Below are 22737 nucleotides of genomic sequence, written 5' to 3'. Positions count from 1 at the left end.
GCAGGTGTAGCTCTGAGATCTGGGAGAACTCTGGAAATAACTCAAAGAGTTTTTAAATGCAAAAAGCAGATTGCTGAAATAATATTAAGAAATATTAATAATAACACCAGAGTTTTTATTCACTCTCATTAAAGCAAAGAATGCAGAGCCCCAGAGCTGAACTCTTGGAGTGATTTATGCATCTTTCTAGGGAGCTCCTGTTTGACTCTCCCCTGCTCTACCTGTGCTATAAATACTCCCTTTGATGAGTGAAGTGCAGATGGGAGGAGCTCAGCGGCTCGGAAATCACTCTGGAATGTGTGCACCCCAGCACCCCTATCAGCCCAGCATCTGCCCAGGGGCACTCTGCTAACAGCACTGTAGGGGCACAGCCAAGTTTTCTCCTCCCCAGTTCTGCTCTCCTCTGTTACCACTGTCTACCACAAGGCTTTGCCTCGAGATGTTTCAGTGCTTTTGGGAGTGTGTCCTTCATTGAAATTCACATATTTGCTGTAAAGAACAGAATCTGAGGGTGGCTGTGCTGTCCCTGCCTTCCCACCCCATCCACCAGCAACCCTGGCCTTGAGCTGGAGGGATGGAGAGGGGAGACAGCAGCTTCTGTTCTGACCCTGTGCAATCTCAGCACTCTGCCCCAGAAAAATGAGCAACCTCAGCACTTGCTCTGGCAAGCTCCAGCTCAGATATGCCCAGAAAAGGAAAAAACCAGCACTCATGTTCAGATTCTTTGTGCCTTATAATGACTAAACAGAGCCTGAAAGGGCTGAGTGCCCACAAACCTGCTGGAAAGGGCAACAGCTCTCTCAGGTCTTTGTCATGAGTTTGGTAGATTCAGCTGCAAATTTCCTGTGTCTTGGTCATTGTGGGCCACCTTGAGAGGAGAGAATGAAAGATTTCTGTAAAAAGACCCTGGGCAGCCATCTCTGGATGGCTACTGCAAAATCAAACAACAGAATCATAAAATCCTAGAATGGTTTGGGTTGGAAGGGGCCTTAAAGATCATCTGGTCCCAACCCCACTGCCATGGGCAGAGACACCTTCCACCAGATCAGATTAATAGAACTTGATCATTCCCAAGTCTTTTTAGGCAGCCTTTAGCCACCACAAAGCAGCAAAGGGCAAAAATTCCAATTTTAAAACTAGCTTTTGACAATTTAACAACTATTCTTTGACATCTCCTCTTGCCCTTTGGGCTCCCTAACATTTCTTGCTTTCTGCTTCTGGGAAGACCAAAGTGATGCTGGCTTTGAGTCACAAAGCCCCAGTGCCCTGTGCTCCCAGCACTGTAAATCACCACTCTGTCACCTGCAGCAGAACTCTCTCTCTTCAGGCTTATTCCATGGAAACTCAGGCCAAAATGAAATAACACTGTGACTGCAGTACATGGGATCCCTTTTGTAGGATTGTGCCACCCAGCACATCCAAGGTGATGGGACATTAATTCCATGTGGGAGCACTGCTGGTGGCTTTTGCCATCACCCCCAGTCCCCATTCAATCCTGGAGCTGGAGCCTGGGGCTCCCCTCAGGGCACTTGCTGCTGAAAAATCCCTCCTGAGGGCTCTCCCTGGTGCTGCCCAGGTGAGTGCTCAAACCTGAGCCAAGCCAGGGCTCACAGACAGCTCTCCAGTGGCTTTGGGTAATCTTTTACCCCCTCTCCTCGACAAAGCAAAGTCCAGAGGGCTGGGAGAAAACAACTGCTGCTTCCAAAATCCCCCACTCATGGCAAGGCAGCTCCTAAGATGTAAAAGATTGGCCCAGGCAGCCTCAGGGGTCACAGTCTGCTTGGAGTGGGGTGCAGTGGGGGTCTCCTCCCTCAACCCTGGTGACAAACCCTGCTCTCAGTGACCATGGCACTGCCCACCCCTGTCTGGACTGGTGAAACCTTGTCAGGCAGCACCAGGGCACACCAGGGGTTTAAAAGAAGCTCACAATGAAGGAATAACTCATGTGGATTGCTGCTGCTGTGCCTGTGGTGCCTGAGCCCTCAGAGCCACCCCGGGCCCAGCACTGAGTGAGTCAGCCTGGGGATTGGTCACATCCTCCCAGACCATGGGGTTTCAGGCCAGGAGAAAGTGCCACAGGCACTGCCCCAAATGCTCACCTGGGGGCTGGGTGGATGTTAAAGACAAAACCCAAAGGTTTGGTCTTACACTCATCTCTCTTTATTTCAACCAGGATCATATCCAAGGAGGAAGAGAGATCAAATCAGCTTCTTCAGCTGTCCCATCACCTGGGCTGTGTCACCCTGGTGCTGTCACCAGGCAGCTCCTGAAGCACCCAGGGGGTGCCTCCAGCTCTGGCCCCAGTGGCATCAGCTGCTGTTCATCACGTAGAGGTTTCCAGTGAAGTTCCACCCCTCTCCCAGCATTGCCCAACTCCCAGCTGGAGGGAGGCAAGTACAGACCCAGCCTCAGAGGGAGCCCCAGGAAGAGGGGGGTGACCTGTAGGGACAAATCCTGTTCCTATTTCCACCCCCTGTTACCCACTCCTGCCATGCCAGTGTAACACAGGGATGTATTTATAACTCCCAGCTGAGCTTGTCCAAGCAGGTCACTGCATCCTCCTCAGGTGAGGAGATGAATCAGCCCTGCAAGCAGCAGATCTGCCCACCAGGAGCAAGAAGAAACAAAAACACCTGTTGAGCTGGATGCAAAGCATTGAATTTCATCCACCCTTTCTCACCCAGAGACCTCAGTGCTTTTCACTGAGCACCAAAGACAAAAACAGAGCTGTGGCTGCATTGGGAGCAGCACTCAGAGCTGGGAGTGCTGGGTGTTTGGCAGAAGGAAGCAGCAAGGAGTGCCTTTTGCAGCTGGAAGTGACAGAGGCCACGCACAGATGGAGCTGAGGACACCAGGTCACGTCAGGCCAGGGAGTTCTGCAATTCTCAGCACCGTGTTCTGACCTCCAGCCTCCCAGGAATGCAGAGCTGTTTGTGCTGTCTGTGCTGCAGGATCTGCAGGGAGGGGCAGAAATGCTCATTCCATCATCCAGAGCAGCTGGAGCACACCCAAGGCACTTCTTCACTTGGACAGAGCAGCAACAACCTTGAAGCCAAGGAGCAGCTTGGCCTGGAAGGAAAAGCTCAGAGGTGACTTTCCAAGGCACCCAGGAAGGTGCAGACCCTCAGAGAAGGCAGAGCAAGGCTCAGGGACCTTGATCCCACATGAAATCATCTCAGGAAGAGCTGGGCAGTTGGTTTGATGAGTGAGGAAAAGCACAGGATAAAAACACCAGGTGGTGCCAGCTGAGAGGGCACAAACTCCTGCAGCCCCAGCTTTGGAGAGCCTGGCAGCTGGGCATGGCTGGGTGGGAATGCAGCACAGGAGTCCCTGCTTTCAGCCTGGAAACCATGATTTCTGGGAATGTCTTTTTGCAGGATTTTGAATTTTTTTTAACTTTTTTTTTTCTCTCAGAACAGGGAAGATACCACATGGGTCTGGTTTGAGTGAGAGCATTTGGACAGTGAGGCACATTTGATATGAGCAGGGGAGGGGCAAAGGTAAAGGTGAAAACAGAAGGTTTGGCTGCAATCAATGCTTTACATTCTTTCACATATCTCTTGCTGCCCACAAAAATGTCCACTCACCTCAGGGGAGGTTTTCCAGGTGGTCTTTTCCCAGGCCTGGCTTCCTGGACAGGCTTTTTGCAGGAGGCAGGGATGGGGAAATCCCAGGCAGACTTACTCAGGCTTCCTCAGGTTACCAAAATTAGAGCAGCTGAATTCCAGCCTGAGGGATCAACTGATAAGACATCACAGGAAGCACCAAACTCAAATCATCATCCACGGAAGATCCTGGACTGTTTGTGTCCTGCAGGGAGCTGTGAGGGCTCTGCTGTGACCTCCAGAGCTGTGTCACACCCCAGAGTGCCCAGAGAGAGACCACACCAGCTCCACATCTGCAACTGGAGAACACAAACTGTGCTGGGAGGGCTGCTCCTCCTGCAGGCACCTGCTGGGGGTGGCTCCAAGCCCCCTGAGGCAGCTCTGGATACAGACCCTAAAATAACACCTAATATACACCAATAAACTGAATTGATGAGGGGAAAGTGTCAAGGGGAAGTAAAGCACTTTCCAGATTAGTTCATGACATCATGAATCTGCTCACTCTGGTTTCAGTGCTGGCTGCTTTCCCTCTCACCCATCCCACCTGGAATCCAACCCATCTGAGCTCTGACTCGCTGATCTCACCACCCTGGCAGCTCTCAGACGCAGCTGCCCCAAACTTTGCACCCAATGCAGATGTTTTAGGAGCTGAGCACATCTCTTACAGAGGAATGATGTTGAATTGGTGCAGTCTGCTGGCTGAGCAGCTCAGGGCTGGGCAGGGCAGAGCTCCAGCTGGAGGGGTGACACAGAACAGGCAAAGTGGGAGCTCCTGAGACCCCTGAGCAGAGCCCAAACCACCCTCAGTCCCAGCGTTAAAAATAGGTTAAAAGCTGTTGTAAAATAGTTGATAGATCATTAAGCATGTACTGTTAGTTTGGTTATTATATTGTAAAAGGGGTTAAAAGGGTTGTTGTAAGTGTTAGGAAAATTAATCCACAAACACCAGAGGTTTAGGACCAAAAAGGAGACAGAGGAGTCCTTTTACTTTATTCCAATAAAGGGAGAGGCCATGGGGCATCCCCTGGGGTCTCTCCAGTTTTTGGAGGATGCCCCCTCCTTTTTATCCCAATTTCCAGCCACATTTCCCTTCTCTTTTTCCCCACTGGCTGAGGTACTTGAGAGGTTCAGACTTCCTCATACACCTGATACCAGAGATTTCCCTCTAATGTATAACCCTCCCTTTTCATTTTTCATTCTTACAGAATTTAGGGTTTTCCCCCATTCTTTCTTTCATCTTTCAATGTCCAATTTAATTTATCAGCAAACCTAAAGTTTATTTGTAAAAGCAAATATCTTTTTCCATTCATCAATCAGTGGAATCCTTCCCAATGTTTCTTTTATCTTCCAGAGCTGGTTTTATCTACCAGCAGCCCCACAGCTTGTTTGGAAAGACAAATCTGTTATTCCTGTCATAAGAAATAGGGTACTCAAGGTACCATAACACACCTCAGCAAACTGCACCACGAGCCAGCCTGGACAGAGCTGTAATGGCCACTCAAGCACCTTAAACCTTCATGCAAATGAAGGATCCAAACAGAAACCAATCCAAAGGGACAAAAAACAGGATAAAAAGGGGCTCCTCACCCACTGAATCCATGCAGCTCCACCTGGAACATCGGGGCCATCTCTGCTGAGATCCCCAGTCCTTGAGGGAACGCTCCTGCTCAGCCCAGGGCCCTGCTTTAGGCCTTTCTTTTGTTATAATAAATACTGAAATCACTTCAGTGCAGGAGCCTGCTCTCGTTTTTATCACCAGGGTCAGCAGCAGCAGCTCTGCAGCCTCTCTCTTCAACCCTCTTTGGTGTTGAGAGCAATGGTGGATTTGTCTTTCCAAACCAGCTGTGGGGCTGCTGGTAGATAAAACTAACACTGGGAGATAAAAGAAGCAATGGGAAGGATTCCACTGATTGATGAATGGAAAAAGATATTTGCTTTTACAAATAAACTTTAGGTTTGCTGATAAAGGAAATTAGACATTGAGAGATGAAACAAGCAATGGGGAAGAAAAAACCCTAAATTCTGTAAGAATGAAAAATTCAAAGGGAGGTTTATACATTAGAGGGGAATCTTTGGTATCAGGTGTTTTGGGAAGTCTGAACCTCTCAAGTACCTGAGCCAATGGGGAAAGAGAGAAAAGGGAAATGTGGCTGGGAAATTGGGATAAAAAGGAGGCTGTGTCCTCCAAAAATGTGAGAGATCCCACGGGAATGCCCCATGGCCTCTCCCTTTATTCGAATAACGCCAGAATGGACTCCTCTGTCTCCTTTTTGGACCTAAACCTCTGGTGTTTGTGGATTAATTTTCCTAACAGTGCTGCACTTCCAGCACTTCCACAGCTGCAGCAATTTCCCCAAAGTTTTACATAAACCTCCCTCTCCAGGGCCAGCTCCACACCCTGCCCAAGGAGGGCTGAGAGAACCAAACGCTGCTGTCTCCTTTCTGTCCATGTTTTGCATGTTTGGAAGCTTCTATCATGCTTCACCTGTGTCCTAGGGTGATGTTCTGATGCTTGTATCCCCATTCCTGTGTTCTGTTGATGCTGGCTATCATCTTCTGTGCCTTCAAGACTGGCTCTGAAGAGCAAATGTTTTGTTTTGGTTTTGCTATCAGCCACTCCCCCACGGCTGGTGGGACACACAGACAGGGCAGTGCATGGTGCTGCTTTTGCTTTTTGCTTGGCTTTTTGCTCTACTCTTGCTCCTGCTTTGCTCCTGCTTTGCTCTTGCTTTTTGCTTCTGCTCATTAGTTAGTTTAGCTAAGCAGCCCAAATTTTCCCTGGACTGTTTTTCCTTTCCCTTTTTTGGACCTACTCGAACCTGCTCCGGACTGGGACCTGGCAAACACCGAGAGTTTGCACCTTGTGGCTGCAGCAGCTGCCCCAGCACAGGAGGGACTGAGAGCAGAGTGACCACCCCTGAGAGAGACTTTCTGAATTTGTCATCTTTTTCAGAGTGGTGACAGAGTGGTGTCACCTGGTATTGTTCATTTTGTGTGCTGGGGGTGCTGTGCCTGTTAAATAAACAGGTTCTTTCCACTTGTCTCCAAGGAATCCTTCCCAAACCAGTTGGGGGTAGGAACTATGTGGGTTTGCTTTCTGGAGGGGCCCCCTTTGGAGGTTTTCTCCCAGATTTGCCTTAACCAGGACAACCTGGAACTTCTCCCCAGGCTCCATTGCCCATCCTGTGCTCCGGGTCCCTGCAGGATGCTGGGGGGGCCACAGCACCCAGCTCTCCCTCCCTCCCTCCCTCTGCCCAGGGCACAGCACCCACCTCTCCCTCCCTCTTTCCTGCCCAGGAGGTGCCCAAATATGGTGCCACACTGCTCCAGCGTGGCCCGGCATTACTTCACCCCTTGCATATGCAACACACCTATTTATCCATTTTAATGGGCTGTTTGCCCTGTTATCCCTCCTGTGGAGGGTGAGCGCTGCGATGCCCCCAGGCTTGTTTTCCTTTCAGCCCTTCACCCTCCCCACCCTGGAACGTGAATTTGCTCACTCACCCTCCTCTGAAGCACCTTCTTTCAGACCTTTCCCCCAATTTATGATTTCCATCCCAGGCCTGTCTCCTGCAGTGTTTGGGTTCTCAGTTCCCCTTCCCCTCCAAATTCCATGTGCAGATAACCCATGTCTGTCTCTGTCTGACTCTGCTCTCTCACCATTTAAGGAATATTTCATTTTCCCAGCTCTGGAAAACTCTTTCCAGTTCATCCCAGTAACTATTAACAGCTACTCTCTGAATATCCTATGAGAGGAAGAAACTAAATTCTATGGTTACATCTGTTTTTGACAAACCTTGGATGTAATTTCTCCCATCTCTCCAGGATGCTCACAGGTAATGCATTCACTCCTGCATTTGCCTGTCCCTCCTCCTCCCTCCCAGGGAGAGGGGGTGCTTGTCCTCCCTGCACCTTTCCAGGACTCACCCCAGCAGTGCAAGGTCTCAGAAGCCCTGCAGACATTCCCTCTGCACCCTGGCAGGAACTGCAGCCTGACCTCCCTGGGCTCTCCTTGCTCTTTCCTCCTCTGCTGCAGCCCTGACATCCCTGGGATCAAAATCTGCTTTCCTGGTGACACCTCACCTGTTTAGTGACAACCACAAGAGTTGGGAAAAAAGCAACAAATCCCTTCTAGGGACTGGCAGCAGCTTTTCCTTACCCTTAGCACAGGGACAAGTCACTGCTGCACATGGAGATGGGATCCCTCTGCACTCCTCTGTCTGCCTCTCTCTGCAAACACGGTTCAGGTGCCCTGGGCCAACACCAGAGATGCTCAGGGATGGGCAGAAGCCTCAGGAGAGAGGACAAGGTCCTGCAGGGTGGGCACAGAGCACTGGCAGCAGCCCCAGCAGCACCCAGGGAGCTCAGGGACAGGCAGGCCCAGCAGGGCTGGGGTGATGCTGTGTTACAGAGCTCTGCTCCTGGCCATCACACCTTCCCATGGTGAGGGAAATCCTGCAGGACTCAGCCTGGCAGCCAGGCTGGCCCCACCAGCCAGCACCCACCTCTGGGGGCAGCTTCAGATAGGCTTTGATGAAGGGAGGCTGCTGGGGATGAGGTGCTTTTTAGGAATATTTCAATCCAAAGCTCTTTTCCCTGTGGCAGCTGAAGTTATCCAGAGCTGCTGCAGAACGTGCACCCACCCACCCTCCTGTGGCTGGAGCTGGGCCATGTCCATTGAGAGGCACAGGGCACATCCATTCCCAGGAGAGTCCTGGGAACCCCAGCCCCAGTTCCTGCCTGGGGAGAGCAGTCCAGAACCACTGTATGAAATAAAACAAACCCTCCCAACTCACACACCAGGGCAATTGGAGCTCCTGCCCTTAGGAGCCCCTGTCCTGAACCAGCCCTGGCTCAGCTGCAGCCCAGAGTGGCCAGTGGGTCACAGTCTGAGCTCTCAAAACATGAATTGTTTCCTATCCCCTCCTCCCCTTCTCCTTCATTTCCTGCTCTCCTGGGCAGTGCCAGCGCCCTCCTCACTACGGAGCTGCTTGGAATCACCCCGCACTTTCCCCAGGGCAAATGCAGAAAGGGAGCTTGGTCCAAACCCCAGCGTGGCTGTGGGATGCAGCTGCAGGGTGCAGAGTGGCTGCACGTGTCCCCAGGCAGCAGTGACAGCCATGCCAGGGCTGCTGAACTGGGATCAGACACAGGGAGTGCAGCAGGGAGGGAGCAGCCGGCCCCAGCCACTGCTCCAGCACCACACAGATGTGTCCTGACTCAGGAAGAGCCAGGAACCCTTTGGGGACAGCTGAGGAACCCTTTGGGGATGACCTAAAGAGCCATTTGAGCTGGGATTTGAGTCCTGCATCCTGTCCCTCTGGCAGGAAAAGTCCTCTCCACAGCCTGGGGACTCCTGTGCTGTCTGACCAGAGCCTGCAGAGCTGAGGAATGAGGTGGTGCTCAGGCAGCAGGAACCTGAGCCCCAGCTCTGTGTACTGAGAGGAATTTGTGAGACACAAAGACTCCAGCAGGTCTCCAAGGTGCACAGAGCACCCAGGAAAACTCAGGCTCAGGGAATGGCCTGGAGCCCTGATTTAGAGGGTGGAAACAAACTCTGAGATGCTCAGCTCCACTCAAAGCCACCCTCCCTTTGTGCACAGGGTGATGGTTGGGGTGCAGGCACCCAGGGACCTCTGGCACAACCAAACACCCGTGGGTGGCATTTATAAACAAAACATTGCTGAAATAATCAGAACCAACATCTGCCCCTCTCCCAGCAGGAGGAGGAGGAGAATCCTGGTCCCTGAGCTGTTTCTCATCCAGGATAAAAGCATCCCAAATGCCTTAGCAGTAAGCTCAGTTTACAGCTTAAGTTAAGCTCTCTAAGCTGTGGAACCCAGCTCCCACACATTGGTTTTTTGAGGACACATGAATTTAGATGGATTGGATGGAGGAACTGTGCAGCTCCCAGCTTTTGGCACTGCTGCACTGTGTAAGGTTGGGACTGGGTTTACCAGGGGTACATGGCTCCAGAAGGGAAATTTTGGAGGAAATCCAAATTTCAGTCAAATGAAAGAAATGTACTTTCAATTCTTTTATTCAGGATAGTTTGGGTTTATTCCTGACAATAGCTCTGGAAGCTGGAGTATGTGACAGAGTCTTTGGAGATCAACAACTACAGAGAGGGGAATCAAAACCCCAGTGCAAACATCCATGGGGTTTCTTGTCTGGGAATTCACAGCAAGCTGTAGAAATCTTGTACAAAACCACAACCTGAGAAAACAATGTCATAAATACCTGCTCAGTTTTGCTCAAAACATGGCTGTGTGCTCTTCCCAGGCCACATCTCACCTGGGGCTCAATGGCAAAGCCTCTTGGCCTCTCAGGACTGGGAACAAGCCCAGGATTCCCACTCCATCAGCCCAAACTGTCTTTTCCAGTGTGTGTTGCTTAATGTCCATCAATTGCTGGTTTGGACTTTCTAGACAATGACTGCCCACAGTGACGTGTCCCCAGAGGCAAAGAGCAGAAGAGCTCTGAGGATGAGGTGTCACCACCAGACCTGAAACAATCCAGAGTTATTTCTGCAGCATCTGGCACAGCTGAGCAGTCTTTGAGGCGAGCCCAAACACAGCTGCAGGGCAGAAATCTCACTGCAGGTGCCAAAGGTGAGCTCAGGGATGAGCTCAGAAGAGCAACAGCTCAGGAACAGGTCCAAAAAGTGTTCTGAGGATGTGGTCACGTAGGAGCTGGGGAAGGCAGCTGCACATCTGGGGGGCAGGAGCCACCAACTGTCCCAGGCCAGGGGCCCAGCCCTGCCCCTGCCCTGCACACACCAGGCAAACCAAGGAAAGCAAAGAGCTGTGAGCCTGGAGAGAGTGGGACACATGAGGTGACATCCTCTGCAGGGGCAGTGACCCAGGGATTGGTCCATCCTATTTATGTCCTGCAGCTTTTGATGCCACCTCAAACTCCTTGATGACAAAATCCCAAATGAGAATGAGGAACAAAGTGTCCTGCACTGATTGGGAGGTGGCTCCAGCTTCCTTGCCCTTCCTTTTCCACAGAACATCAGGAAAAAGTGAAGGCTCTGGAGGAGAACAGGGACCAGGTTGTGCAGGCTGCCACCCCTCTGCCTGGACCAGGGCAGAGCCAGTGCAGGGCTGAGAAAGGACACCTTGAGCCCAGCCTGGTGAGACACACTCCTCATGGGCACAGCACTCTGCAAACCCCGGGAGCAGGGCTTGGTCTCTGCAGTAAATCCCTACAGGAGGTTGACTTTGGCCACAACCTGCTTGCAGCCCATGCTGGAGTACTGCTTGTCCCCTGTAGTGTAATAGCTGAGCTGATTTGCCAAATTTTCAACGTGTTTCTGGTCGGGATAGAGCCCCTCCCTCCTCATCTGCTCCAGGAAGCAGTTTATGACATGAGCCTTCTCCAGGAGGACGAAGGGGATGATGTCTGCAGCCTTCCACAGAGGGTGCACCCTGAGCAGCACTGGCTGGATGATGCTCAGCAGCTCTTCAGCTCCCCTTTGCTGGTGCAGGAGCTCAGTGGATGCATTCTGGATAACAAACTTTGTGATTTCAGCACCTCCCAGGTTGGTGATTAAAATGTAAATGGCATTGAGGAACTCATTGGTTTGATTGGGTTCAAAGAATCGGCTGAGTGTGTCCAGCAGGACAGGCGACATGAGCTCAACCTCATCCAGAATAAACAGTGGGGTCTTTTCCTCTATTTCAGCTCTGGTAACCATGTCAGCAATCTTCTTGGACAGATCTATTTCACAGGTGAGGGGAGCCACCCCGCTGGGGCAGTGGTGCATCACAAAGTACTGGAGCACAAAGTCATTGTCCATGACAGAGCGAAAGTGCTTGGCCAGCACCCAGCCAACGTGGCTCTTCCCAACCCCTGTGGGGCCATTCAGAGAGATCACCAGAGGCTTGTTGTGGACGTGGGTAGCCAGATAGTCCTTCAGTAATTCCACAATACTTTCCACAGCAGCCTTCTGCCCAAACACTTCCCGGTGCATGGTTTTCTCCAAACCATCCAGGTCGTATTTTTGGAGGTTATCATCCAGGTTCTCTATTGCATTGAGAATCTGGAAGAACATAATGGCAATGAGCAAGAGGAGGCAGCGCTTTGCCTTGCTCTTCTCTTCTGCTGGGAGGTATTTTTTTGTTTTATCTGGGTAGAGAACCATCCTGGATTTCCTCCGGCTCTTTTTCCGCCTGCACTTTTTCACAGAGTAATGTTCCACAGACGTGTCAAAGGTGAAGTACTGGGAGCTCTCAAAGCCAGACTGATTAAAGAAGGACATGGAAGGGTTGTACAGGGAAGTTCTGTTCAGGGACAGCTGCCTCTGGAGCAGCCTGGTGTGGACAAACTCCGCAGACTTTTCCCGAGGCAGCTCCAAATGCAGCCGGCTTTTCTTCAGCCCCTGGTAGCGCCGGCGCAGGCGGACGATGGCCCGCAGGGGAGAGGAAATGGAGGCGATTTTCTTGGAGGCAGCAGGGATCACAGCATCTGGTACTTCCTCTGCGTCACTCTCAGAGCAAGAGGCCTCTTCTTTTGCATCACAGGGCATTTCCCCTTCCCTGTCACTATCGCTGATGGGAATCTCCCCTTCCCCATCGCTGTCGGTGATGGCAATGATCCCTTCCCTGTCACTGCCACTGCCAGGAATGTCCCCTTCCCTGGCACTGGCATTGCCAAGAATGTCCCCTTCCCTCCCTCTGCTACAGCCAGGAATGTCCCCTTCCCTGTCACTGTCACTGCCACTGCTAGGAATCTCCCCTTCCCTGTCACTGCCAAAGCCAGGAATGTCCCCTTCCCTGTCACTGTCACTGCCACTGCTAGGAATGTCCCTTTCCCTGCCTCTGACACTGCCAGGAATCTCCCCTTCCTTGTCACTGTCACTGTCACTGCCAGGAATGTCCCCTTCCTTGTCACTGTCACTGCCACTGCCAGGAATCTCCCCTTCCCTGGCACTGGCATTGCCAGGAATGTCCCCTTCCCTGGCACTGGCATTGCCAGGAATGTCCCCTTCCCTGGCACTGTCACTGCCACTGCCAGGAATGTCTCCTTCCATGTCTCTGCCAGGAGTGTCCCCTTCCGTGTCACTGCCACTGCCCTGTGTCTCTCCTTCCATGCTGCCCTCAGTGAAGACAATTCCTGGGTCAGTTGCAGCCTCTTCTTTTGTGCTGCTCTCAACACAGGGCACCTCTCCTGCATCCTCCTCTGCTCCAGACGTGTCTCTTGTGGGATTGCTCTCCATGCAGGGCATCTCCACCCCCAGATCCCTGAGGAAACTTTTTCCATCCACCTCAGAGCAGGGTAGCTCTTCCTCCATCTCTTCTGGTTCTTACAGCCCAATCACATCATCTTCTTTCTAAAAAGAAAAGGAATGATGTAAAATCAACTGTCCTAATACCAGGAAGTGACCAATAACAGTGGAATTAGACAGATATCCCCCTTTCTAATGGACAGAAACCTGCAGCAATCAGCAATGCCAAGGTGGCAGAGACTTTCAGACCTAAGCTGACTTTCTGGAAGATGGGACAGATGTGCAAAACTACAGATGAAATTCACAGAATTCACAGAATCACTGGGTTGGAAGAGACCTTCAAGATCATTGAGTCCAACCCAGCCCCAACCCCTCAACTCAACCCTGGCACCCAGTGCCACATCCAGGCTTTGTTAAACACCCCCAGCGATGGGGACTCCACCACCTCCCTGGGCAGCCATTCCAGAACTTTATCACTCCTTCTGTGAAAAATTTTTTCCTGATATCCAGCCTGAATTTCCCTTGGTGCAGCTTGAGGCTGTGTGCTCTGGTTGTGTCAGTGCTGCTGGAGAAAGAGCCCAGCCCCAGCTGAGCACAGGCACCTTTCAGGAGCTGTGCAGTGATGGGGGCAGCCCTGAGTCTCCTTTGCTCCAGGCTGAGCACCCCCAGCTCCCTCAGGGGTTCCTCAGTGTCAATTAATGCAAACTGATGTTAAAACACAAACCCAACCCTGCCTCAGATGCAGAAGGGAAGGTCAGAACTGGCTGGGGCCAAAGCCAAAGGCTCTGCTGTGAAAAGGAGGCAGGACAGCAGGACAGACTGACCCATGCTCTGAAGCACAGCTGCCCACAGCTTTCCCTACACCTGCTCAATTCAAGGAAGACACAAAGCCCCAGCTCTGTGCCAGCACATGCACCCAGGCACGTACACAGCCTGTGGGAGGTCACTGTCCACCCACAGACACCTCTGGGGCTGTGGGAGTGACTTGCTGTGGTTGCCATCGTGGCTGTGGTGGCACCTCCCAGGGAGGATTTTCCTGGCTGTGCTGATGGATGTGCCTGGCTGGGAGGTGAGATGAGAGCTGCCCTGCATGGGAAGGCTCAGAGGGGCTGCACAGAGCCAGTGTGGCTGTGCCTGAGCTGCCAGCAGCACCTGGCTGTGGGGAGAGGAGCAGGGCAGCCCCAGAGAACCCCAACCCTGCCACCCCCACGGTCCCTCCGTGCCCTGTGTGCCCACACACCCCTGGGCATGCAGGAGGGACCCAGGGGCTGCCACATGAGACCCTGGAGCTGCACAGGAGAGCTCAGGGATGTGGTCACCCTGGGATAACCACCTGAATGGACAAACCTCAGCTGGCAAACAAGAAGGAGAGGCCAGAGGGATGTGACAAGAGGCACAGAGCCAGCAGGGAACCCCTGGGAGAACAGAGCCCTGCAGGGTTGGATGCAGCCCCATGTGATGCCCTGGCCCTGCCTGGCACGAGGCTGGAGGTGGCAGAAGCTGTGTCATGGTGGGAGGGCACTTTTTTGGCACCTCTGGGCTGCAGCAGTGCTGACACAAGGGACACTTTGCTGCTGTGGTGTGGGAGCATCAGGAGGGGTTGGATGGTGGGGATGGATGGAGACCAGAGATCTCTGCAGCCAGGGCTGGAACTTGGGGTTTATTGCAAAGGGCCTGGGGACAGGGCCCTGCTGGGAGCTGCCAGGCACAGCTCAGAGCAGGCCTGAGAGAAGAGAGGGGAGAGAGGATGAGAGGGTGAGAGAGTAAAAGGGTAAGAGAGCAAAAGCATAAGAGAGTAAAAAGGGGTAAGAGCATGAGGTTTTCATTACAATACCATAAATCTTCTTCTGTGTTGAATATTCTGATTCTCACTAACCAATCTAGTACAAGATACAAATCCTACAGCATTTCCATACAGCCTATAAGAATCATTACATTACCATCCTGTGTTACATTTTAAACCCTAAAAACTCCTCTTTGGGCCCCTTCTGCCAAGCTGTAGGGTCTGCTCTGACCCTTGGGCCTGTCTGCAAGCAGAGGGTGTTGTTCCATCAAAAGGGGATCACCTTCAGCTGGCCACACCATTGTTTTCCAGTTGTTCAGTAACTGAGGGATCTCAAAGCTTGCTTTCATTTCAATCTCGCTTATAGTTTCCATATTCTCAAAATCTTTTGCCAGACAATCACATTTATAAGGCTTTCCTGTTTCATCTTCCCCAACACTGTGGCACTGCCAGCCCCGAGCACGGAGCCAGCACAGGCAGCGTGAGGAAATGCCACTTTCATCAGCCATCCCTAAAACATCAACACCGGGACTTGCCAAAGGCACCACGACTCTGGAGGGAGCAGGGAGGTCGGGAAGTTTGTTATTAACTCCCTGCAGCTCAGCAGGAAGCACCAACCTGCACAAAGTCACGCTCTGGACCTGGTTTTACTTCCCCTGCGCAAAGCGGCTCCGTCACCCCGAGCCCGAGGGCACCCGGAGGCTGTGGGGGAGCCTGGAAATGCCCCCTCTGCCCCCTTGCTAAACCCCACACCCGTCCTGGCTGCTCTGAAATGCAAAGCTTCACTCCCATCGTGCACAAGTTGATTTCAGGACCATGTGAGGGCAGCCAGTGAGCCCGGCCATCATCCTGGAGCTGCCAGTGCTGGCAGCAATTAACCCCGAGTGCTAATTGCTGACCTAGTTCCTGACCCTGTGCAGGGTTTGGTGTGCAAAGGCAAAACCAGCCAGACAGGATCTGGCAAGGAGGCCCTGAGGCAGCCCCAGGAAGAAGGGCTGGATGCCACCATCACTGATGGCACCCAAAGGATGGCACCGGGAGCCCTGGGCTGTCCCCACACCCCCTGCAGTCACAGCCTTGCTCCTCTCCATCCTGCATCACCTTGCTCACACAGAGCCTGCTGTCCCCAAAGCCACTGGGGAGCAGCCCCTGCTCAGACCAGCCTGGGCTCAAGGGATCAGGGACACCACAGAGCTCAGCCAGGGATCAGAAAACCCTCCAGGCACTGACAAACATCTGCACAAGCACAGGGTGACATTTTTCAGCCCCAAGCCCTTGCAGGTGAAGAGGGGGGTGGTTAAATGCCAGGGAAGAGGCTACGGAAATTTACAGGACAAGTTTTAGAGAACAGAAGGATCACAGAATCATGGAATAGTTATGGCTGGATGGAACCTTCAAAGACCATCTCATTCCAAACACCTGCCACTAGCCCAGGCTGCTCCAAGCCCCATCCGACCTGGCCTGCAGTGGGGCAGCCACCCTGGGCACCCCTGCCAGGGCCTCACCACCCTCATTCTCAGAAACTTCCTTATCTCTAATCTAAACCCACTCTCTTCTAGTTTAAACCATCACCTCTTGTCCTGTCATAACAAGACCTGCTTAAAATTTTCTCTCTCTTTCATAGGCTCCCTTCAAGGCCTGGCAGGCTGCTCCTGGCAGGGAAAACACAGGACACCCCAAGCACTCCCCATGGACACTGCCAGGCCACAGCCAGGTGCTGCTGCAGCTGAAACACAGAGTGATGTGGCTGCTCCCAGCCCAGAGCCTGCTCTCCACTGCCATCCCATGCAGAGACCCCACAGCCCCCACAAACCCCGTGGGGAATGGTGAGGACTGAGTGCTCACCAGCTGGGAGATGTTCAAGATCCTCTTCCCAGAAGCTCACCAGCACATCCATCCCACCAGTGTGGGATGCCCAACCCTCCAGATGAGCCGAGCAAGGCAGGGTGGAAGGACAAAACCCCATCCCGAGCAAGGAATCTGTCCAGTCATGAATATAATAACCCTGTTAATGCCATGACTCAGTCCCTAATACCTGCTGGTATTCACACAGGACTGGAAGTTTCTAAGAGCAGCCCTTGCACACTCAGTGTCGGGTCAGGGCTGGGCAGGAGGCTGTGCCAGCCAGCAAGGGTGCACTTTGACAGCTTAATTTAATATTTGATGAAAACAACCGGAAAGAGAAGGCAGGAATTCAGTCTGCAGCATCCCAGTGCTCGTGTAAACACCGCTGATCTCTGTCCTGAGCCTGGACACCGCAGGAAAACTTGCACTTGGAAGCACTCCTGGGAAGCCTCCAGCTTTCCTGCTGTAGCTCTTGCAGTGTTTGCATTCGTGCACCCTGCTGCTCCAAAACAGCGTTTCCACAACAGAGGAGCCTGTGTGGGCAGCTGGAGGCAGCCTGGGAGAGGGGAGCAGGATGGGGACAGCCCCGGCAAAGCCCTGGGGGCACGGGAGGCCAGCGGAGAACCGCGGTCAGGGTTAAAGCACCCCCGCCTGGGGAGGCTGCACCCAAACTCAGCCTCTGTGGATGAGCAAAGGTGCTGGGGAAAGGGAATGGCCGGGAAATTCTAAAGATTGATATCCCCCACCCCCAGCTGGAGCCAAACCCTCCATCCCAAAGGGAGCGTTTCCGTGGGGAAGGTGGCTCAAAGCAGCCCCTTGCTGTGGGAGCTGCAGATAAAGGGGTCAGTGGCTGGGAGGAGAAACCCGGGATGTCGGCAGAGGCCAGCACGGCCCCGGCATCCCGAACCGCAGCTGCCCGGGGGCCCCGGCTGCGAACAAGCCGAGCTGGGCGGTTCGAGTCCCGGCCACCCTCCCCAGCACGGCACAGGGTGACAGCGGTGACAGCCAGCAGCCCCCCCCCCGACAGCCTGTTCGCCACCAAACCCACCAGCCCAGCCCCAGGTATTGCCAGGCCCCGAAGCCAAGTCCGAAGGGAAGGACAGCAAGCGGAGGGGAAGAGCCTGGAGCATCCCAAACCATCGGGAGCGAGAGCATCCCTGGAAAACCGAGGCGGCTTCTGCTGGGAAGCAGCGACTGGGGACGAGCAGAAGGCGGTGGCAGGGATGGAGCTGGAAGCAGCCCTGGGGTGCCTCGGTGAGCCCTGAGGGCTGGGGCAGGACAGGGAGCGATGGCAGCGCAGTTACCCGCGGTGTCCCCTCGCCGCCGGTCACGGGCTCTCCCCTCCGGCCTCGGACGGGCCGGCAGCTCCTCTGTGGCCGCTCTCATCCGTACAGAAACCAGCCCGGAGAGGAAATGGTGAGGAGGAGTGGCCCTGGGCGGCACTTCCTTCTCGCCTGCCATGGGATGGCCGCTGCCGGCCGGTTCCGTGTCCCCCTCCCGGGCAGGCCCTCCCCGTCACCGTGCGAGCGAGCACGGGCCGCGGGCTGAGCTCACCGCCCGGACAGCCCCGAGCCCGGCACAGCATCCCCACCCCGGCACTGTCTGAGCTGAGTCACCAGCCCAGAACCCTCACCCCAAAGGTCACAGCGGTGACGCTGCCAGCGGGGGTGATTGGGGCTGACGCGGTGCTTGGGTGCTCACCCTGGACAGCAGCAGAAACAGGGAGTCAGACTGCGGGGAAGGAGTGAGTGCATAAAAAATAACGAGTCTGGAAAAAGCAGCAAGTGCAGAGTGGCTGGCGGGACAGTGGGCAGGTCCTGGCTCTGCTGCCCCGGCCCGGCCGCAGCCCTTGGCCCCTTGGCGGCTCTGTCCAAGCAGCTCGGGGACACGGGGACAGCCATGGGACCAGGTTCTGCTGTGGGCACAAAAACTCCCCGGGGAAAACCACTTCATGCCTCCAGAGCAGGACGCAGCGGGGTTTTCCTCACCCAGCAGTGCAGAAGTTCTTCAAGGGGCTCCTCCTCACCCGCACTCCCCTTCCTTCAGCCCTGATGAATGAATGCCCTGGCACGTCCCAGCTCTCACCTGCACTCGCACAACCTGGCCAAGGCTTTTTCCCCCAAATCAAGCCCATTTGGTAAAGCCAGAGAAGCCCTAAGTGAGCTCTTGCTGGTATTTCAAGCTCCTGCCTTTTGATGGAACCTGCATCGTGTGAGCCCAGCTGCGCAGGACCAAAAATAAGGGGAAAAACACCCAAAATCTGAGGGCTTTTTTGTGCATCACAGTGCAGGTCCCACCCTGGCTGTGATGCTCCCTATTTCCCTCACTTCAGGGAAGGAGATTCTCTGAGCAAGTCTCCCCAGCCCTGTGCCAGGCAGCTGCATGTGCCTCTGCCACGGCCAGCAGGATTTGCCTAACAAATCCTTGCAAATGTGGGGATTTCTGTGTCAGGAAGGCACAGGGGCCCAGCTGGAGCTGACACTCGGCAGCTGGGAGCTGCCCTCAGGGTCAGGAAGTCAGGCAGGGCTGACCCAAAGCAAAAATCCCATTAAGAGGAGCTTGGCAGGTGGTTTGGGAGAAGCCATGAAGGAAGATGTTCTGACTAATTCAGGTTTTTGAGAAGGAAGAGCTTCCCCCAGTCAGAGTGGTTGGTAAGCATTAAAAAACCCCCCAAACACAGAGCCCCCTAAAGCTCTGAAAGATTCAACATTAGAGAAGCAAGAAGCTGCCACTCCCCTCAAGGGCTGCCAGTGAACATCAACAGCCCAACAAAAACTGTTCTGCTCTAATGGGGAAGGAGCTTGAGCCAGTTCAGCATTCCATGGGCTGCTGGGGGTAATGGGGGGGACAGGAACCCTTGGAACAGAGCAGGCAACCCAGGGAGGGTGGAAGATGCACAGCCTGCCCTGGAAGGGGGGGTTCTAAACCCCTCCTGGGCTGGAGACAGAGGGTGACAAGATCCTGGTGACAGTGGGGACGTGGGACCCACCTGCCTGGGACCCCGTGGTGCTGGTGGGGCTGGATGGCACACGGGAATGAGGATCTGGAGGGGCCACTGCCAACCATGGAGTGACCACACAGGTGACAAGGTGATGCAGGGCTGGGGACACTGTCCTGTGTTGCTGCCAACTCCAAAATCACAGGTTGGGTCTGGAGTGGCCGCCAAAAAATGCTGGGGAGCACCTGGGGAAGGCAGGGGCATCGATGGCACCAGGAGGTGTCTGTCCCCTGTGGGGACAGGGAGGACAGGACGATGGAAAACCTGCTTATGTTCCCAACCAAACATCCCCTCGAGCTGGCCCCTGGTGTGGGGGCTGTGTCCCCCCTCCCCACAGGGCTTTAGGGACCTCCAGCACCCCAAATGGGAGGAGACAAGCTGCTGTGTCCTGTGGGGAGGGGACACACTGCAGGGACATGCAGGCACAGAGGTAATGGGGTGTTTGGTTTTGTGTTTTTTTTTTTGGGGGGGGGGTGTTTTTAATGGGGTTTTTCATGGGGGGCACTGCCATGGGGTGGGGGGTGCATGGGGCAGTGCCCTGGGGGGTCCTGCAGGTGAGGGGTGTGTGGGCTGGGTACATGGGGGAGCTGTGCCTTGGGGGGCAATGGGGGCATCAGGGCAGTGCAGTGGGGGGCACTGCATGGGGGATCATGTGGGAGCAAACTGGGGCCACCAGCCCTGTCCCCTGGGGCCACCAGCACTGTCCCCTAGGGCCTTAGGGCCACCTACCCTGTACCCTGGAGCCTTGGGGCACCCAGCCCTGTCCCACAGGGTCTTGGAGCCCCCTTCCCTATCCCCCAGGGATTTGGGGCCCCCAGCCCTGTCCCCTGGGGCCACCAGCACTGTCCCCTGGAGCCTTGGGCCCCCAGCCCTGTCCCCCAGGGATTTGGGGCCCCCAGCCCTGTCCCCTGGGCCCCCTGCCCTGTCCCCCAGGGATTTGGGGCCCCTGCCCTGTCCCCTGGGCCCCTGCCCTGTCCCCCAGGGATTTGGGGCCCCTGCCCTGTCCCCTGGAGCCTTGGGCCCCCAGCCCTGTCCCCTGGGCCCCCTGCCCTGTCCCCCAGGGATTTGGGGCCCCCAGCCCTGTCCCCTGGGCCCCTGCCCTGTCCCCGGTGTCCCCGCGCTGCCGAGGCCGGGCCCCCCCGGCCGGGCCCCGCGGGGAGGAAGCGGCTGCGGGGCCAGGATGGGGCCGAGAGGTGGCACAGCCCCTCCTGCGGCCACGGATGCAAATCCTGCACAAACACAGCCTCTCCCACACGGAGAGAGGCCAGACAATGGCTCAGGGAGAGGGGGACGGGCCCTGAGCTGAGATTTTGGTGCCAGCCTCTGACTGGTACCAGTGCTTTGGGCACCCCTGGGTTTGGTACCCACCGGAAGGCATCGCCCGAGCTCGGGTGGCACCAATTCCTGCGACAGTTTTAGGGTTTTCCTTCAAGTTTTTGCACATTGCCTGTTTCGCCAGAACATTTCTAGGGCTGAGGAGCAGCAGCTGCATGCCAAACGTGGGCAAATCCCCCCTGTGTCCCCTGGGAAACCAGAATTAGGTGAATGAAGCACCCAGGGTCCCTTTGAGGAAGCTGTGTGGCTCAGAGCTCAGAATGGCACCAGAGTGAGACCCAGCAGCTCCAGGATGGGGTGCACCACACTTGCAGCACTGGCCTTGCCCACAGAAACTCCTCAATAAAAGAAGAAAACTAGTAAAATGAAAATTAAAGCAGCTGGAAGAGGTCACAGGCTTGGAGGCAGCAGGAAAATGGGTGTAGAGATCAGAAATATGGCCCAAGGATCTAAACCCTGCAGTGGGCAGGGGGCCCTGAAATTAAAGTGAGAGGCTGCAAGTGGAGAAGGGGAAATGGGGCTGGGGTTGGGACACAGGAGGAGCCCCACGGGCCCTGACCTTGGAGCCAGCCCCTCCTGCAGCCCCGGACAGGGAAGAATAAAAGAAGATCATAAAATAATCTGCTCCATGGTGGGCAGGATCCCCACAGGGATCCCCACCCCTGCACCTGGCAGGGGTGCAGAATCCAGCCCTGGAGGGTCATTCCCAGACCAAAAGATCTTTTTTCCAAGCATGGATTTGCTCTTTTACAGTGTGATCTCCCAGCTCCACGGCCCCATCAGCTCTGCATTGGGCTGGTGGGTGGATTTTTTCCCTTTTACATCACCCACCTTGTGCTGATCTGCCCTGAATTGCTGCTGCTGATCTGTGGGCTCCCCCTGAAGCATCACCCCTCCTAAATCCTAAATCCAGTGTAAATTCCCTGCATACATTCTTGGGGCCATCAAACCAGACCCCTCACTCTTTTAAATCTCATTCTTAGCAAAACTTTCCAGCCTCTGTGAGCAGCTCTAACACGTCCTGAATAACCCAAACAGTTTATCCTGGCCTGGGGAATGTCCCCCGCAGGGACACCGCATCCTGCCTGGGTGATCATCACCCTTCCAAACAGTTTATAAATAGACCAAGGTAAATGAGGGGAGTGCTCTGGCTCAGGATTTTTATCTCATTTCTTGTTTTCAAGCCATTCAAGGAGTGCTGGGTCAGATGATCACTCCTAAAACTCAAGTTGAATCTGCTGCTTCTTTCTCCTCCAGTTGAGCTCTGTCCCTACCTCACTAAAACAGTAAAAAAGAGGTAAAAGTTAAGAAAAATGGGTTTGGCATTCCAAAGGGAAGGCCATGGCCCTGCCATGAGGCACCATCCAGGCCCAGCAGCAGGCAGTGGGAGAGGGCAGGGACCAGCACTGCTGCACCTGGGAAGTTGTGGTTCACACCCCTTTGGAAAACAGAAGGGGTAGATCTGGGAAAAAAATGGAAAATTTGGGAAATAATATGGAAAATATGGAGATCAGTGAGTCCCTGCAGCACTCCTCCTGTCACCAACAGTGTCCCACCACCAGCATCCCCCAGGGCCATCGATACCACTTCATGTCACAAGTGGTGGCTGGAGAAATTCACTGTAACCCCTTCCCAAGGTCCCCAGCAGGGTCTGTGTCATCCACCAAGGGCTCTGTAAAAAACACCCAAAAAACTGGAGCCATTCCCAAGCATCCAAGGAGGAAAGAAGTGTCCAAGGCCAGGCTGGACAGGGCTTGGAGCAACCCTGGGCTAGTGGAAGGTGTCCCTGCCCATGGAAGGGGGTGGAATGAGATGAGCTTTAAGGTGCTTTCCAACCCAGGCCATTCTGGGAGTCTGTGGTTCTGTCATTTTATGTGCATTTTTGAGCTATAAATGTGTCTGTCTTTCTTTCATTCTTCCTTCCTTTCTTTTTGTCTTTTTC

The 22737-nt window shown here is 54.2% G+C and overlaps 1 protein-coding gene across 1 annotated transcript; it reads right to left on the bottom strand.

Moving 5' to 3' along the window:
* Positions 1-9629: 9629 nt before the first annotated feature.
* On the bottom strand, positions 9630-17970 carry TOR4A (torsin family 4 member A). Its single transcript, XM_077189236.1, has 2 exons — positions 17767-17970; positions 9630-12939 (listed from the first exon to the last, which is right to left on the bottom strand). The coding sequence occupies exon 2, from the start codon at positions 12898-12900 to the stop codon at positions 10813-10815; it is 2088 nt and encodes a 695-aa protein (XP_077045351.1). The 5' UTR covers positions 12901-12939; positions 17767-17970; the 3' UTR covers positions 9630-10812.
* Positions 17971-22737: the final 4767 nt, after the last annotated feature.

Source organism: Agelaius phoeniceus, chromosome 21 (assembly GCF_051311805.1).
Source record: "Agelaius phoeniceus isolate bAgePho1 chromosome 21, bAgePho1.hap1, whole genome shotgun sequence".
NCBI lineage: Eukaryota > Metazoa > Chordata > Aves > Passeriformes > Icteridae > Agelaius > Agelaius phoeniceus.
Note: the sequence above shows the minus strand (reverse complement) of the source record. Positions and strands in the feature narration are given on the sequence as shown.

Bases quoted from the DNA above. Each gene is read 5' to 3' on its own strand.
- TOR4A (XM_077189236.1), bottom strand. From the start codon at position 12,900: ATGGAGGAAGAGCTACCCTGCTCTGAGGTGGATGGAAAAAGTTTCCTC.